This window comes from Otolemur garnettii, unplaced genomic scaffold (assembly GCF_000181295.1).
Source record: "Otolemur garnettii isolate 467f Iridium unplaced genomic scaffold, OtoGar3 scaffold00058, whole genome shotgun sequence".
NCBI lineage: Eukaryota > Metazoa > Chordata > Mammalia > Primates > Galagidae > Otolemur > Otolemur garnettii.
The window spans coordinates 3594870-3611614 of record NW_003852453.1 but is presented as its reverse complement, the minus strand read 5'-3'; the positions used below and the strand labels follow the sequence as shown (position 1 = coordinate 3611614).

General features: G+C 51.2%; 2 protein-coding genes across 2 annotated transcripts in view; one reads left to right on the top strand and one right to left on the bottom strand.

The window, feature by feature from the left end:
- NOD2 (nucleotide binding oligomerization domain containing 2) overlaps positions 1-6913 on the bottom strand; it is a 38711-nt gene extending 31798 nt beyond the window's left edge. Inside the window, exons 1-2 of the mRNA XM_012806821.2 lie at positions 6800-6913; positions 1121-1587 (exon numbers count right to left, since the gene is read on the bottom strand). Of these exons, the coding sequence (XP_012662275.1) occupies positions 1121-1579 (459 nt within the window). The 5' untranslated portion in view covers positions 1580-1587; positions 6800-6913. The remainder of the gene's footprint in view (positions 1-1120; positions 1588-6799) is intronic.
- A 9060-nt stretch (positions 6914-15973) lies between these two features.
- Positions 15974-16745, top strand: part of SNX20 (sorting nexin 20) — an 8000-nt gene continuing 7228 nt past the window's right edge. Inside the window, exon 1 of the mRNA XM_012806803.1 lies at positions 15974-16009. Coding sequence (XP_012662257.1) covers positions 15974-16009 — 36 coding nt within the window. The remainder of the gene's footprint in view (positions 16010-16745) is intronic.

Below are 16745 nucleotides of genomic sequence, written 5' to 3'. Positions count from 1 at the left end.
AGACTCACTTGGACACCAAAGATATTTTTTAACAAATAGGCAAAAATAACAACTAAAAAGTTCTCCACCCAGCCCATCCTAACACTAAAACACAATTGCAATTCGTCATTCATTCAATAATTTGTTGATTACATCAACAATATTCATCAAGTAGTTACTAAGTGCAAAGCCTGACTCACAGTAAGCACCTAATAGATTCCGGCTGGATAAAAAAATGAACAATAAATGAATGAGTCAAAACTTAGGTCCAGCCCTGGCCCTCTCATTAACTTCTGTGAACTTATTCAAACCACTTTTTTAGGCCTTAATTTCTGGGGATGTTAATGATTATTCCACTTGCTTCACAGGAGCTCTGAGGATCACTATTTGAAAAAAAAAAAAAGAGAGAGAGAGAAAGTTTCAAAAATACCCACCAGATACTTTTCTGTCCTTAGGGGTCTCTTTTGAATCATTACATTTTCTGGGGCCATTATATCCCAACTCCAACATGTATGATCTAATGCGATTTCATATCAGAAATCTTAGGTAGACATTTAAACTATGTTAGTATGTGATGTGCTATAACAATTATAAATAGAGATTTAATAAAATGAAGTGCTCTCATCTGTTGAGGTGTAAATTTAAAACAGACAACAATAAAAGTCTACAAGTACAGAGTGTCACTGATAACAGAAACACTAGCCACCAGCGATAAAACTGATGGCTGCTCACCATGTACCAGACATTGTTGCCAGCCTTACACAAATTACCTAATTGAATCCTTCCAAGAACGTTACGGGATAGGGGCCAAAAGACTATTATCAATGTTTCACAGATGAGGAAACTGGGACAGGAGAGATTGAGGATGGAGAGGTTCTATAGGGATGCCTGGGGTCACACAGCTGACCTTGAGCCTTCATCATTCTAGCTCCAGAAGCTAAGCCCTGGGCCACCACACGACACTTCCTGTCTGTCATCAGAAGTGACCTGTTGCCCACAACCGAGTAGCTTTCACCTACCTTTTGAAGGGGAACCCCATGAACCAAGTTTCCCTCTGGGGCCAACTTCACAGGACAGATCAGTCTTGGTGACTAAGCACCCTCTGCTTGCAAGTTCTGTGACACAGGGTGGAGCACCTTACCCTCTGGGAGGACGTGAAGATTGGCAGCCTGATTTCATCACACTCATACTGGCTGACAAAGCCTCGCTCCTGCGCCAAGTCCAGCACCCCCTCCACATGGCTGTAGAGTCTCCTCACGACGACTGGCCGGTGACTCTGCAGGTCCTGGGCTGGGTGGAGTGAGTGAGGGTCCCAGCAGTCATGCAGCTCCAGGGACTGGGTGCTGGCTTGGCCCTCCCTGACAGCTGCAATGAGCTTCTCACAGCCCCAAGCACCTTTACTCCAGACAGTGTCCAAGAGGCGCCTGGCTGAGTGGGAAAGGGGCTGGCCCAGGACACAGAGGCCCTCATACTCCTCCCAGGAGAGGACTTCCCAGGACAGCAGGCAGTCCAGGATGCTCTCAAAGCCTTCCAGGGATCCCGAGACCAGCAGCCCCACAAGCTGGCTTCTCTGTGCCTGCAAAGCCTCCTGTGAGCACATCTCACAACCTGGGGAGGAAAGCAAGGTCAGTACAGAACTTCTCCAAAAACCAGAAGGGTGTAGGACAAGGCCAGGGCAAGTCAGCCCACCTGAGCCCAAGTGGACCATGGTTATATCCTCAGACATTACGTAATCTAAGCTCCCCATTGTACAGATGAGCAAAATGAGGCCCAGAGATGGCAAGAAATGCCTCAAAGATCCACAAAAAGTTTGAAATAGCAACCAAGAATTAAATCAAGACCCCTGACTCAGCTGGGCGCAGTGGCTCATGCCTATAATCCTAGCATTCTCAGAGGCTGAGGCAGGTGGATTGCCTGAGTTCAAGAGTTCAAGACCAGTCTGAGCTAGAATGAAACCCCGTCTCTACCAAAAATAGAAACACTAACTTGGTGTGGTGGTGGGTGCCTATAGTCCCAGTTATGTGGGAGACTGAGACATGAGGATTGCTTGAGCCCAAGAGTTTGAGGTTGCTGTGAGCTATGACACCATGGCACTCCATCTAGGGCAACAGAATGAGACTCTGTCTCAAAAAAAAAAAAAAAAAAAAGACCTGTCTTCCATTTCTATGCTTGCTCTCTGGCTTATGAAGTTTTAAAAAGCCTGAGCTAATATTAGGAGCAAAGTCTCTCAAGGAATCTAGAAATTAATTCTCTCTCTCTCTCTTTTTTTTTTTTTTGCAGTTTTTGACCGGAGCTGGATTTGAACCCACTACCTCCGGTATATGGGGAAAGCGCCCTACTCTTTTGAGCTACAGGCGCTGCCCAGAAATTAATTCTCTTCAAGGCATGGAGAGAGGGCTCTTCCACGCTGACTGGATTTAAGTCACAGCAGCTTCAGTAATGGCTGATAGTTATTAAGCACAGACAGTGTGCCAGGCCCCAATCTAAGCGCTTTCCTGTGTGAATTCAATTAACCTTCCAAGCACTTTGAATAGGTGCTGCAATGAGCCCATTTCACAGATGTAGACACTGAGGCAGAAAGAGGCTAGTGATTTGCACAACATGTCACAACTAGACTGATGGACCTAGAATTAGAACCCAAGCAATGTGACTTCAGAATACCGCATTTATACTTTACTTGGGTTCCCCAGAGGGGCCCCAAGCCCATCCTGCATACATAACACACTGCTACTCCAAGGGGGAGGGGGGGGACCCAGAACATTGCTACAAAGATCCCAGTCTAGGCAAAATGAAAAACCATGGTGCAAACCAAGTTGTTTCAAAGCTTACTGATGTTCTGTGCCGGTTGACATTCCCCTCTACCTGGCCCAAGGCCCTTACCTGCCTCCCACACACTCATCACCAGCCACACTGTACATGTTGCTACCACAGCACAGTTCTACAATTGTCCTGGGGTCCAGGATGAGGGTTGCTGCAGTGCCGGGGGAAAATGAAAGTGAAAGGGTGTGGGCATGGAAAAAAGCATGATCTTTTTCTAAGTCAAGAACATTCTGAGACACCCAAGGGAGCAGATGCCAAAGGGCCCGGGGATTTTGCTTCTTTCTTGTTGGTGATTTATATGTCTCCTTACTTAGTCCCCATGGAGCTGGGGTCTTACTTGTCCTGGCATCCCTAAGCTTGGCAGAGCTCTGGGCCCCAAGGAGGCCCTGTCAGGATGTCTGTGACTCAAAAATCCATTGAGGGAGGGTAGGGGCCGGAATACCATGGCCATCCTTACAGGGCAGCCAAGGTGAGCCAAAGGAGAAATCTCCATTCTTTCAGAACGCTGCCAACACACAGCCTAGCAGCCTTGTGCCGGCCAGATGGGGAAATTGAGGCAGTGAGTTTACTTGTGTGTCCGGCAGCTTGGGAGGGTGTGCACACCTCAAAGGTCACCGGAAACAAGGAACAAAAATAGTTTTCTCCAGCCAAACAGGTCTCCTCCTCAAACCTACCTCCTAGCAGGGGAGTGGGGTGGGGGGGATAGGGGGAGGAGAGGACAGGAAGGGGAAAGACAAGCTCAGCTGTGGAAACACCTGCCCAGGTCCTGGGGAAAATAACCGCCCACCTGCCCTCCCTCCATAAGTAGCCCAGAAAAGGAGGCAGCACTCTGCCCAGGCCCGGGGAGCCCGCACACAGCCAGGAATCAGAAAAGGTCAAAAGTAAAGCTGAGACAGGACAACAAATACTTGCTCCTCTTACCCAGAGAATGTCTGAGGAAGGATAGCTGCTCTTTCCTCCTCACTGGGAGAGCCTGGACCACCTCCCCCCATCAAAGCTGATTAGGCTTGGGAAAGCAGGGACGTCCAAGCCGTCTGTGAGCAGGAAGCCAAGAGCCCAGCAGCCCAGGACTGGCAGGCCTAGATCTGTCCCAGACCCCACCTCCAGGGGAAATCCCAAAAGGATGAGCCAGAAGCCGGAGTTGGCCAACCAGCCTTCTAGAACTAGGTAATTCTCAACAGTTCTGGCGCAAAGCCTTGTGCGTTTACCATGACTCTCACTGAAAGGCCCCCTGGGGGACACACTCAGCTACAGGGGGACAGGCTAAGGAAGCAGGCACCCTTCCCAAACACAGCAGCCTGACAGATGCTTAAGCCATACACGCCCAGGTAGTGACATCAGGGTTCTGTAAACACCTGGAGAGGAAGTCACATCCCTGCCCTGGCCTTCTTCCAGAAACTTCACAGCAAAGACAATCCCTGAGGACCAATTCAGCAGAGCCCCTTGTCCCTGAGCAGGCATTGCCCCATCTCATCTTAAACACCTGAGGAGGAGGATCTGGCCTTCCTGGACCCAGCTCAGGAAGTTCACTAGTTCAGGAAGTCTCTCATTCTGTCTAGCGTAAGTTTCTCCTGCTTGAGTTTAAATGGAGACAGAGAAAGAAAACATTCACTCATCACCTGTTTCCTAAAAACCCTCCCTAAATCCTCCCTCTTGCCTCTTAATCCCCTGGTCAGACTTCCCCTCGTCAGACTAAATATATCAGACTGTCTCCACTCCCTTTACTTCTCTACTTCAGTTATTGCTACTTCAGAAATGCTACTGTTCTCCCCCAGGTGAGGTCCCTGCAAAGAATGGGGTACTTCCTGGTTGAGAGAAAGGGCAACCCACATGGGCCTTCCCTCATCCCCAGGGCCAGGCCTGAGCCTTGACCCCTCCTTCTGTCCTCAGACCATAGCCAGCCTGGTCTTTCTGGAGCCAAGAGTGGCTGCTGTACTTAAATGCTAGTCTCAGCCAGGTGCATCCATGGAGACAGGAGAGTACGGGAAACCCAGGGAAGCCCCACTTCGGAACTAGCCTGGGTCCTAGCTGGGGCCAACTTCCCCAGGGCACTGGATCCACCCCCGACCACCACCATCCTCCATTCTCCCTGTTTCTGAACTTCTCTCCCTTAGACACCTATTCCCATCAGTGCACAAAGACCCTGTCATTTCTCTATTGTAAAAGCAAAACCCTCTCTCAACACCGCCCTTCCCTGCTGGGCTCCAATCCCATCTCTCAGCTCCTCTTTATAGCAGGCCACTCTGTCTGTTGCCTGGTCTGCTGTCCCCAAGTCCTCCCCTCCCCTCCCTTTCTCTCCAGTGGGACTTCCCCACCCAACTCCAGCGAGACAGCTTTGGTCACAATCACCAGTGACCTCCCATTGCTCAACCATTGCTCAAACAGCTCTTGTTTTGCCTGCTGGGCCAAAGGCTTTGGTCACTCTGTCCTCTGTCCTCCCGGGGGCACTTTCCTCACTGCTGTCCAGGACACCGTGACACTGGTTTCCCTCCCATCTCACTGGCTGTTCTTTCTATCTCTTTAGCTGTTCCTAACCCCGGGGGCCCCTTCTTTCCTTCTCCATGTCACTCCCTAGCTCAGCCCACCTATTCCTGAGATTTTTTTTTTCTTTTTTTTGAGACAGAGTCTTACTATGTCACCCTTGGTAGAGTACCGTGGCATCACAGCTCACAGAAGCCTCCAGCTCTTGGGCTTAGGCGATTCTCTTGCCCCAGCCTCCCATCTGCTCCTGAGATTCTAAAGACCAGCTATACGGTGACGATGGCTGAAATGTTATATCCACCTCTGACCTCCCCCCTGAACTTTTCTCACTCTCTACTCAACAGGGACGTCTAACAGCGTCTCAGACAACTTGAGAAACACAGGACCAAACTCCTCACCTTCCCGGGAACAGCTCCCACCTCAGCGGTGGGGGCTCCAAACTTCCAGATGCTGGGAGTCCTCCTTGACCCCACCTTTCTCTTGCATCCCAAATCCTATCAACCCAGCCTTCCGAAAGATACCCCACACCTGCAAGTCTGAGATATTTTTCACCACCCCGTCATGGTTCAAGTCCCCACGGTCTCTCCCCGGAATAACAGCAGTGATCCCTCCTGCTGCCCGCTTCTGCCCTCACCCCCACTGAAGGCTCTTCTCCAGCCCACAACTAAACTACCTGCCGGACCCCAGGTCATAGCTGGTGATGTTGCTCACAGCCCTCCAGTGGCCCCCATGGGGAGCGAACACCACCCAGGCTTTCCCCAGATACCCATATGGCTGCCCTGGGACTCAGCCTGCTCAGTTGCCACAGGCCTCAACTGTGCTTTGTAAAACTGCAAGCCCCAGCCTCAGCCCCCCAGCCCTTGTCCCCACCTGACGTGTATTTAGGCATTTTGTTGCTGTCCGCTCCTTTCTAGAATGTGCCCTCCATGAGGGCAGGAAGTTTTGTCTGATTTTCCCTTTGTTGTATACCGGGCATCTCATCCCCGGCATCGCTAGACTGTTTGAATGAAGGAAAGAAGGGATCACCGGGCAGGACTTGTGGGGGGCCGGTTCTCCCTCCACAGCCCCCACGACCCCAAGGCACAGCCTCCCTCGGACCTCAGAGGCCCCTCATCCTCTGTATTCACAGCCTGCCAGTCCCCGCCCCTCACCTCCCTTTCCTTCCACCCACCCCCCATCTACGCCCAGACTCCCCCAAGGGAAACCGAGGCAGTCCTTCCCCAAGCCGGGAGGCGGGACCGAGGACGGCTTGGCAGCAGGTGTCTGAGTCCCAGGACTGGACCCTGAGCGCCCAAGGTGTCCCCCATCCCGCCCCCTGGCGCTGAGCACAGAGAGCACTCACCCCAGCCCGGTGCCCCGACTTCTTCGCCTGGGAATCCGGCTCCAGCTCTGGCTGGGCGCCCTCTGCTCCACCCCGCGGTGCCGGCACCGAGCGCCCCGCACTCGCCCACCCCACCCCTGCTCCGTCTGGACCGCCGCACCCCCTTCCCTCCCCGCCGGGTGGCTGGCAGGGACTCACCTGGGACAGGGCGGCAGGGCAGGCAATTCCCAGGCCGGGCCGCCGGCGGAGCTGGAAGGCCAGGACGCACAGCCGGGCGTGCCCTCCTTCCTGGGCCGCATTTCAACCCGGAGGGAACTGGGCCGCCTTCAGGACACTGCCCCCCCGCCCACAACCCCGCACACAAACACAACACAGGCCCGCACTCGCGGCCGCAGCTGTGGGTGCCCCTGGGGACGTGGGGACGGTGCGCGCGCTCTGAGGGATCAGGAAGTCCAGCGCTTTATCTTGTGACATTCCCAGAGCTGCGCTTTTCGGAGGGCGGGAGGTCACGTGCCAAGGAAGAGTGGACGGGCCGTAAAGTTCTTCTTTTTCATTTTTCCCCCATCCTTGTGTCTAAGTTGAGAAGAGCGCTCTCAGTCTGCTCTCCTCCTGGCCTGGACACCTCGCTAACACTGCCTGGTCGGCTGGGCTCTGGAACAACATCTAGTCGGAACGGAATAGCGCTGTTTTGTTTCCATTACGTTTATTTTATTTTACAATGTTTTGTTCTCCTGGCACTGATTTCCCATTTAACTATTAATATAATTGTTCCTTTTAAAACACTTTTATTTGGGCTTTTTTAAAAAATGTGTAGTCTATTTAAAGAAAAATAAGGACAACTAGCATTTCCACAGCGCTTACTCTGTGCTAACCCTCACTCAAGTTAAGTCAGTTAATTCCTCTTACACAGTATTGACTATTATTACCTCTAACTTAGAGATGAAGAAACTGAGGCACAGAACATCCAATTCACCTGCCCAAGAGGTGAGAGCCGAGCTGGGATTTGCCCTAGGCCTCTAGCACCAGAGGTCAGCTTCTAACTACTGGTGACACAGTGGTGGCTGTGTTGGAAGATGCTGCATTAGAAGGGCTGAATTTACCCCAATCTACCCCAGGAAAATCATTCTGGGTGGTGCACAGACCATCTCCAAGGGTGTTCACCACCACCTTGCCTATAACTGTCTGAGAAAAGCTAGAAATCTCCCAAATGCTCAATAATAGGAAATTACTTAAGAGAACTGTCAGAGCATCTGAGCGTTCTCTGATATACCACAGTCAGCCCAGGAGCAATCCTTTCAGCTTGACCTCCAAAATATTTCCAGAAGGCAGCCACTTCCTACCCCCTCTGCCCTTATCACCTTGCTCCAAATCTCCACCATCTCTCACCTGGGTTATGCCGAGCGCTCCTGGTCATTCTCCACAATCCAAGGATGGTTTTCTGTGATTCTAATAACCAGAGAATTCGGACTTTTACCTCACACCATATATAAAAGTTAACCCCAAATGAATCAAAATCCCAAATTTAAGAGCCAAAATATAGAATTCTATTTTATATTATTAATATTTTTTATTAAATCAAACTCTGTACAAAAATATAAAATTCTTAGAGGAAAATGTAAATCCTTTGACCTTGGTGGAAGCAACGTTCTCTCAGATTTGACACCTGAAGCACGAATAGCCGAAGGAAAAAACATGTTGGTCTTTATAAAAATCACAAACTTTCGTGTTTCTGACAGCCAATGTGAGTCTGTTTTCTCAGAATTCAGATTATGTCACTTTTCTGCTGAAACTCTTCTGCTGATGACTCCACGTAAAAGCCCAGGTCTTTACAACTGCTGCATGGCCGCTCTCGTCCTCTCTGCCCACCTCCTCCCATGCTCCTGTTACTGGCTGTGCTGCAGCCCACACTGGCCTCCTGGCAGTTCCTGAAATATGCCAAGCCTGCCACCACCCCAGACCTTTTCATCTGCTACTCCCTCTGCCTGGAACGCTCTCCCATTAGGAAGCTCCACGCCCCACCCCTTCACCTCCTCCAGGTCTTTGCTGGGGTGTGTCTTTCTCAGAGAGCCCTTCCCTAACCCACTCCACCCCTTTCCCTACTTTGCCCTGTGTTTCTCTCCACGGCGCTCCCCTCCACGCAGCAGCACGCACTGTGTATTTGACTTATTTGTCCTCTTTGTTGTCAGCGTCTCACCCAAGAGAACGTGAGCTCCAGGGGTACAGGCTCCTCCTGCCTTGACCCCTGCCTTATCCCCAGGCCTAAAACAGGAACCGACATATGGTAAATCTTAGCTAAGTGAATGTACTAAAAATAATGCTGTGATTCTAATAACCAATGAAAAGGAATGAACCACTGAAACCCACAAGCACTGCAGCCTCACAGACACACGGCAGGTGAGAGAAGCCAGGCACAAGAGCACGCCTACTGTGTGATATCATACCACATTCGAAAGCAAGAAATTTCAGTGGTAGGAGCCAAGATAGAGGTTACACTGAGGAGGAGGCTGGAGGTGTAAGGGGGCCTAGCAATGTTCTATTTTAGCTCTAAACGGTGGTTGCACAGATACAAATACTTTGTGAAAACTGACCAAGTTAAGCACTGAGCATATTTGCATTTTCCTTCATGCTTGTTACATTTCAGTAGAATGTTTTTTTTAAGACACCCTCACTCTGTTGCCCAGGCTAGAGTGCCATGGCCTCAGTCTAGCTCATCCTGGACTCAGGCAATCCTTCTGCCTCAGCCACCGAGTAGCTGGGACTACAGGTGCCCACCCAGGGACTCGGCTAATTTTTCTATTTTTATTTTTATTTATTTGTTTTTTGAGACAGAGTCTCAAGCTGTCACCCTAGATAGAGTGCGGTAGCATCATAGCTCACAGCAACCTCCAACTCTTGGACTCAAGCAAGCTTCTTGCATTGGTTTTACTATTTTTAGTAGAGATGGGGGTCTCAATTTTTGCCCGGGCTGATCTTGAATTAGTGAGCTCAAGCAATCCACCTGCCTTGGCCTCCCAGAGTATGAGGATTACAGGCATGAGCCTCCACGCCCAGCTAGAAATCTATTTTTTAAAGTTGCTGTAGGTATGTGTTTATTAGCCTAGAAAGAGACCCATAATACAAGGCTAAATTTTTCAAGTAGATTGCTTTTTAACAAGGATGCCAAGGCAATTCAAGGAGAAAGAATTTGCTCAGGGTAGAACGCTTTGGTGCTAGGAGGACTTACTTTAGGAAACGTGAAATTTGGAAAGAGGTAGCAGCCTGCCTGGTATTCCACAGTGAGTCAGGGCTAAGGTGGAGCCACAACCCAGGTGGCCGCTTCCCAGCATTCATGCAACAATCGCTTACTAGGCACCCCCCATGTGGCAGGCACAATGCGGCCAGAATGCAGAAAGGTCCTGCCATCCTGGTGCTTGAGACAGCAACAGGCTGGTAAACAGGCAAGCAAAGCAAGGGTAGCTTTAACTAACCTTTAACTATCTTAACCAAGGGGTCGGGAGAAGGCCTCCTGGAGGCCTGAAACTTCTCCCTAAGGAAGAGAAAGGCACTCATGGTAAGAACCAGGAAAGGGGAGTTCCCAGCTGAGGGAACTGCAAAGACAAAGGCGCATTTAGGCAACAGGAATCGGCTGGCACGGCTGGCTTGTGGTGAACGGTGCTGGGAGTTTTCCAAGCGAGGTCAGAAAGAGAGACAAGTGTCCGATCCCAGAGGCCTCCATGGGAAGCTCAGCCTTGCTTCAAATATGGGGGAAGCCACGGAAGCGGGCAGGCAGGAGAGAGAGATGCACTGACTTTGAAGTCTAGAGCAGGTGCCAGACTCTGAGACTCCAGCATTCGCCCTTCCTGACTCCCTAGTCCCCCTTGGTATCCCCTCCTCGCCATCTGGCTTTAGGACTACGCTTCTGTGTCACCCCCCACCATGACAGTGGGGCCCTGCCTGTCTGTTATGAACTGAATCGGTACCCTGAAACTTCATTTGTTGAAATCCAAACACCCAGTGTGATGGTATTAAGAGGTGGGGCCTCTGGCAGGTGATTAGGGCATGAGGGACAAACCCACATGAATGGGATCTGTGCCCTTATTAAATAGGCCCTGAGAGCTCTCCAGCCCTCTGCCTGCCAGGTGAGGACACAAGGACAAGACAGACGTCTGCACACCAGGAATCAGGCCCTCGCTGAATTGGCAAACCGGACACTGAGTCTGCTGGTGCACCGGCTCGGCCCTCTCAGCCTCAGAGAGCCGTGAGAAACAAATGTGTGTCTTTTGAGCCCCCAGTCTAAGGTGTGCCGTCACAGCAGCCCAACCGACTGAGGCACTGCCCCTGCCTGTCCCCTCCGCCTGCCAAGCTCTATGCTACAGAAAAGGGCCAACGCCCAGCAAGTGGCCCAGTGTAACAGCCACCGGCCATTCTGGTCTATGTGTCTGACCTCCGCAGGCCACACACCCCTGCACCAGGGACTTTCCAAAGGACGTCTTCTGTCCCTAGAAGAGGAAGCAGTGGCTACCACACTTTCTTCCCTGGGTTGCCTTCTGCTGGGTGAGAGGCTCAGGGGCTGCAGAGAAGGACGCATAGTCTGCCTTGGGGTTTCACAGGTTCCAGGCCCGGGCAAGAGTAGGCAAAAAAACTGGAAAACACAGTCCAGAGAGGGGAGGGCACAGGACACGCCAGCCTCACTCTGCACACTGAGGCCCACTGGGCCCTCTGCCAGGCAGGGGGAGGTGGATGTGAATGAGCCCCTGCACTTGAGGGGCTCCCCGGTTAGCAGGCCAGAGGCACACTGTCCATGGCAGTCCTCCTGAGCTCTGCCCAGAAATGGGCCACATCTTGTGTGGATAATGACAGCAATGGCAGTGCAGAGAGGTGGGATTGAGATGACTATTTCAATAGAAAAAGACAACAGGTAATCAGAGCCCCTCCAGAAAGGCAAACCACAGAGGTTTTAGAGTAACGAGTCGCCAGCACTGAGTCAGCCCAGAACGCACTGCGCTAAGTGCTTTGGATATCTTAACCCATCATCGTAGGTCTCACTGTGGCCTATGAGGTTGTGTGGAAGCAAATACAAGAGAAGTCTCCAGACAGCCAAGCAGGACGCAGGCTGGGAAAGAAAAGACTGATGTGGCTGAACACTTGAAAGCTGGCCACTTGTATTCATCACGAGACCCCAGGAAAAGAGTGAAAATGCAAACAGCAGGCTGGAAAAGGTGCTGAAGTGCACACACCCAAGTGAACACATTCAAAACACCTCAGACCGTGAAAAGGGGGTCTAGCCAAAAATGAGCAATGGACTTGAACAGGAAATTCACTGAAGATGCTATAAGGATGACAGACAAATCCACGAAAAGATGTTCAGCTTCATTCGTTACTAGGGAAAGCAACTTAAAACATTTGATGCACCACTCACTGCACACACAAGGCTACGTTACAAAATGCCACGTATTGACCATATCAAGTGTAGGTGAGAAGGTGGGGCATCTGGAACTCTCCAGCAGCACTGCCACTCTGGAAAACACCTTCACGTAATTCAGGACAGTTGAAACTATCCGTACTTCAAGACCCGGCAGTTTTACCTGGGATAGCACATGGACTTGGTCAGACGTGCAACTGTGTAACCAGCATCACTGATCATGATAATTGTCCCAGAAACAACTCAAATGTGCATCAGCAGGCAAAAAAAACCCCACAGAACTGTGATGTATTCAAATAAAAGAATCAAAAAAAAAAAAAAAAACCCAGGTATGCCACATATTAAAAACTGGGTGAATCTTATGCACAGAAATGTTGAATGGGCTCGGCGCCTGTAGCTCAACCGGCTAAGGCGCCAGCCACGTACACCTAAGGTGGTGGGTTCGAATCCAGCCCGGACCCGCCAAACAACAATGATGGCTGCAACCAAAAAAATATATAGCCAGGCGTTGTGGTGGGCGCCTGTGGTCCCAGCTACTCGGGAGGCGGAGGCAGGAGACTCGCTTGAGCCCAGGAGTTGGAGGTTGCTGTGAGCAATGAAGCCACGGCACTCTACCCAGGGGGACAGTTTGAGGCTCTGTCTCAAAAAAAAAAAAAAGAAATGTTGAATGAAAGAAGCAAGACACGAGAGAAGGCACACAATGAGTATGCTTTGATTTATAGAAAGTTCACAAATGAGCAACCTGAAACTCAGTCACTTAGGGATCCACTGACAGCCGGCAAATTGATAAGGACCACGAGAGAAGCCCATCAGGCCAGCGACCACCTCTAGCGGGGAGGGCAGGAGCCACGGCTGGGAAGAGACACTTGGTAATTCTGGGGGAGCCAGTGAGGTTCTATTTTTTTGTCCTATTCTAGCCTCTTGTCCTTGAGGCCACAAATACTAGAGGCCAGGCATCACACCACTGTCCACGGGTCTAGCTTTCCTGTACTTACTTTTTGTCTTTTCCATTCTAGGATGCTTCTAGAACTTTCTAGGTGTTCATTTTTTTTCCAATTTTGGATTAACATGAGGGTACAAATGGTTAGGTTGCATCGTACTCATTTCTAAGGTAAAGTTCGAGTTGCCGTTGAGCCCTTCACCCAGGGGGCTGCTGAACACCCTCACATTGTGCCCATTAGGTCAGATCCTACCAAGTGGCCTCCCTCTTCCCCTGCCCTCTCCCTGCTCTCCCCTCCCTTTCTCCCTCCCCTCTTACCCCCCTGCTAGACTGTACTTGTGGGTCTTCTTTGTATGAGCATGTAGCTGTTTATGTGTTGGTTTTACATACAAACACCCTTTTTCTATTCCCGAGACCCTTTACGAAGAGGAATGTGTTTCATCTCCATCCAGGTAAACACAAAAGATGTAAAGTCTCCATCTTTTCTCGTGGCTGAAGAGTACTCCGCGGCGTACATGCACCACAGTTTGTTAATCCATTTGTGGGTTGGTGGGCACTTGGGTTTCCGTAAGCGGTGCTGGTGGCAGCTTTGCCCAGAGAAAAGGCACGAGTTGAAGCTGTGATTCTCCCCCACTGCCCTATCCATGTCAGACAGAGCTCTGTATCCTACCAGCTCTGTGATCCAAGCCTCAGTTTCCACATCTGCACATGGGGTATAATGGCTCACCATGCCTAGCTCTTGCAGTGGAATAGTGAACATTAAAGTGCTTTGGGAGCTAATATCTGAATGCCAGAGGCTCACGGGGACTCTGCAGGCACAGCCAGGTTACTGTAAGGCCTGCAGGAGAACGAGGCCCAGCTAGATCCCTTGGGGCTGGCCCTGTACTGTTCCGTCCTGCCCTGAGGGGCCCTGGAAGAAGACATAGGTACAGAAAGCTGTCTTTCAGTTTTGCTCACCATGCCACATCTCACCAGCCAATGGGCGAGGGTGACCGGGACCAGGTCACACAGTCTGTTTCCTGTTTTCAAACGGGGAACTTCAAGCAGGGGTGGCTACTAGGCTTGTTGCCAGAGCTTGGAGCAGAGACCTTGAAGGGTCGATGTGACACCCCGCATGGACCCCTGGACTCCCATAGGACCCAGATTCCTCAGGTCAGTGTTTGATCCCAAGCTCGGCTGGTCTCTCTGTCTCTTCCCCTGGGGCCTGAGTGCTTTCCTCCTCCTGGGCCCCTCCCTGGGCACCTGTGGGGGCAGCGTGGGATGGAGAAGTGTTGGATTCAGCCTTTGTGTGGGGGGCTCTCATTAGCACACTGGGGCAGAGCAGGGGATAGCTTCCAGCCCCTCCATCACCTCCATTTCTTTTGGAATCCCAGACACTTGTGCACTTGCCTGACGGGGGTCACTATTGATTTTCCTTGGGCATGGGGAATACGTCCACACCTGTGTTTCATCCACGGCCCACCCACTCCCTCAACCAATACATGGGACCCTCTTGTACTGGCAGCCAGGCAATCTGCCTCTGAAAAGTCCCCGGCTCCCCTATCCCACCTCACCAAGGGACTCTGAATTGGGACCCCTTGACCATTGCAAGGCTCCTCAGGTGAGTGCCCAGGTGTCCAATGGAGCCCACCTTTCCTCCCCCAGAGGCAGCCACACACCCAGTGATCCGGGTCTTCTATTTCCCACGGTAGGAAGTGCTCTCTTTCACTCTGCTTGAGTCTTGTTCCCCATGAAAAGTCCCCTGCCACGTCCTCAGAATGGTAGCATGGGTTTTGCAGGTGCCCTGAGTGCCTTTCAGAAGGACTAGATGCAACAGGCAGCTTCTTAGAGAGAGGGGATGGTCAGGGCACATGGGAGACAAGGAGGAAGAGAATGACTGTCCAGGCACACAGGGCTGGAGGGTGGACGGGGCAGGGGAGCTGCTCTGTCCTCTGGCCAGCAGCACCAGCGCTTGTAGTATTTTGTTATAAAGTCTAGAAATCTTGGCTATAGAAGGTGTGGAGGAAGGGAAAGGGCCCACAGATTGTGTAGCTCTCCCCAAAGAACTTTTAAAGCAATTGGGATTACCTTCCCATTTCACAGATGAGGAAACCGAGGCCTAGGGTGAGACAGGAAACTGCCCTCAACCCTATGGATGCACCAATGTAAGAATCTTTCCTTCCTACTCTTTTTTAAAAGGATGATTCCAAGTTAGACCCTTAAGAAAAAACTTAAGGGAGCTGGTTTTGGCTGCTGAATTTAACTTTTATTCTAAGCTTTATTTTCATGATAACCTTTCCCGGTCTACACCAGAGTGTCCAGCCAAGGCATCATTTCTAGGGTCTTACAGGGTCTCTGGGCAAACAGTGCCCTGCTTCTGACCTGGGGGCAGCTACCTGGTCATGAAAGCAGAGCTGGAAGGGCTTGGCCACTGAGGGCAGTGCCACTGGCTGTCACTCACTACACAGATGAGCTGACTGAGAAAGGTATCCATGGGAAACACTGGGCCGCCCGGGATGCCAGCCACCCAGAGTCCATCAGATAAGATGGCGTGTGGACCACCTCTACCTTGCTGGGGCACCTGCCAGGATACAGGAGACTCATGCCTACCATCCATCATCTTACCATCAGGACAGGGCCATACATTTTGGGTGGCGAAACTGAAGCCTAGAGACGTTAAACAACTCTCCTAAGAGACCTAGATGGTTAAGATGGAAAGAGAAGTCTCCTGACCCCCTGAGGGGACTAGAGATAAGTGAGCTGGACAAGCCACAGTGTGCACAAGTATGTCAGCCCTGGGCCAGCAGTGGCCCTGCTCAGTTTGCCTGTCTATAAAAGATGAAGTTGGATCAAGGGTCCCTGAGGGCTGACCAGTGGACAGCAGTACAGAGCCACCCAGAGAAGGCCCCAGGTCCTTTAACCTGACACAGCAAGTGCGTCCCCTAAAGCGTGGCCCCAGCTAGCCTCACTTCTGCCCAGCCCAGGCCAACTACAGGAGGCTCTCACCCCTGAACAGGGAACAGGCTCTGGCTCCTGGACACAGCAGGGGGTGATGGAGCAGCAGGGCTCCACCTCTGTCCAGGCTGCAGTCAGTCTACGGGGCCACACCCCGGGCCTGGAGGGCTTCAGATCCAGAGCTCAATCCCAGCTCTGCCCCTGTGGTCTGCTGGCAGCTCCCGAAGGTGATATAAGAAAAGAAGTGAGGTCACTCGTACCCTTATTCTGAATTTCTGTGCCAGGTACTTGCTATGTCTGAGCTAATGCTCTTATTTTCCCTTTTTCTATTTTGTCTCAAACATTTGCAGTTGTATTCCACCCTCCACCTTAATTTAGATTTAGAGTCCTCTGTTTCACAAATACTTAGTCATTTATTTCACAAATATTTCTTAAAGCACTTGGCACTTACCAGGGACTAGTAACAGGGACCCTTACGGGGAGGGGGGAGTGCAGAGCCTGCACTGATGCTTTACAGAGTCAGCCTGACTTCATCCTCACACCAGCCTTGTGAACATGGGCTCTGTTATTATGCCCCATTGATAGGAAACTGAGGCACGGGGAAAGTTACATAACATGCCTGCTACCAGGTCACCGAGGTCAGTTGTCTGGGTTACAACCAGAGTCACTACATACACTGGCCCTGCCTGCCTGTTTTCTGTTCCTGCATGTCCTTAAGTAAGGGGAGAAGATTCTGAGGTCAGACCAGCCTCAGTATGTGTCCCGCCCAGCACTCATAGCTTCCAATCTCAGGTGACTCTAGCCCTCAGTTCCCTTATCATAAAAGGGAGATAAAAACAGTCCCTGTTGGGGCGGCACCTGTGGCTCAA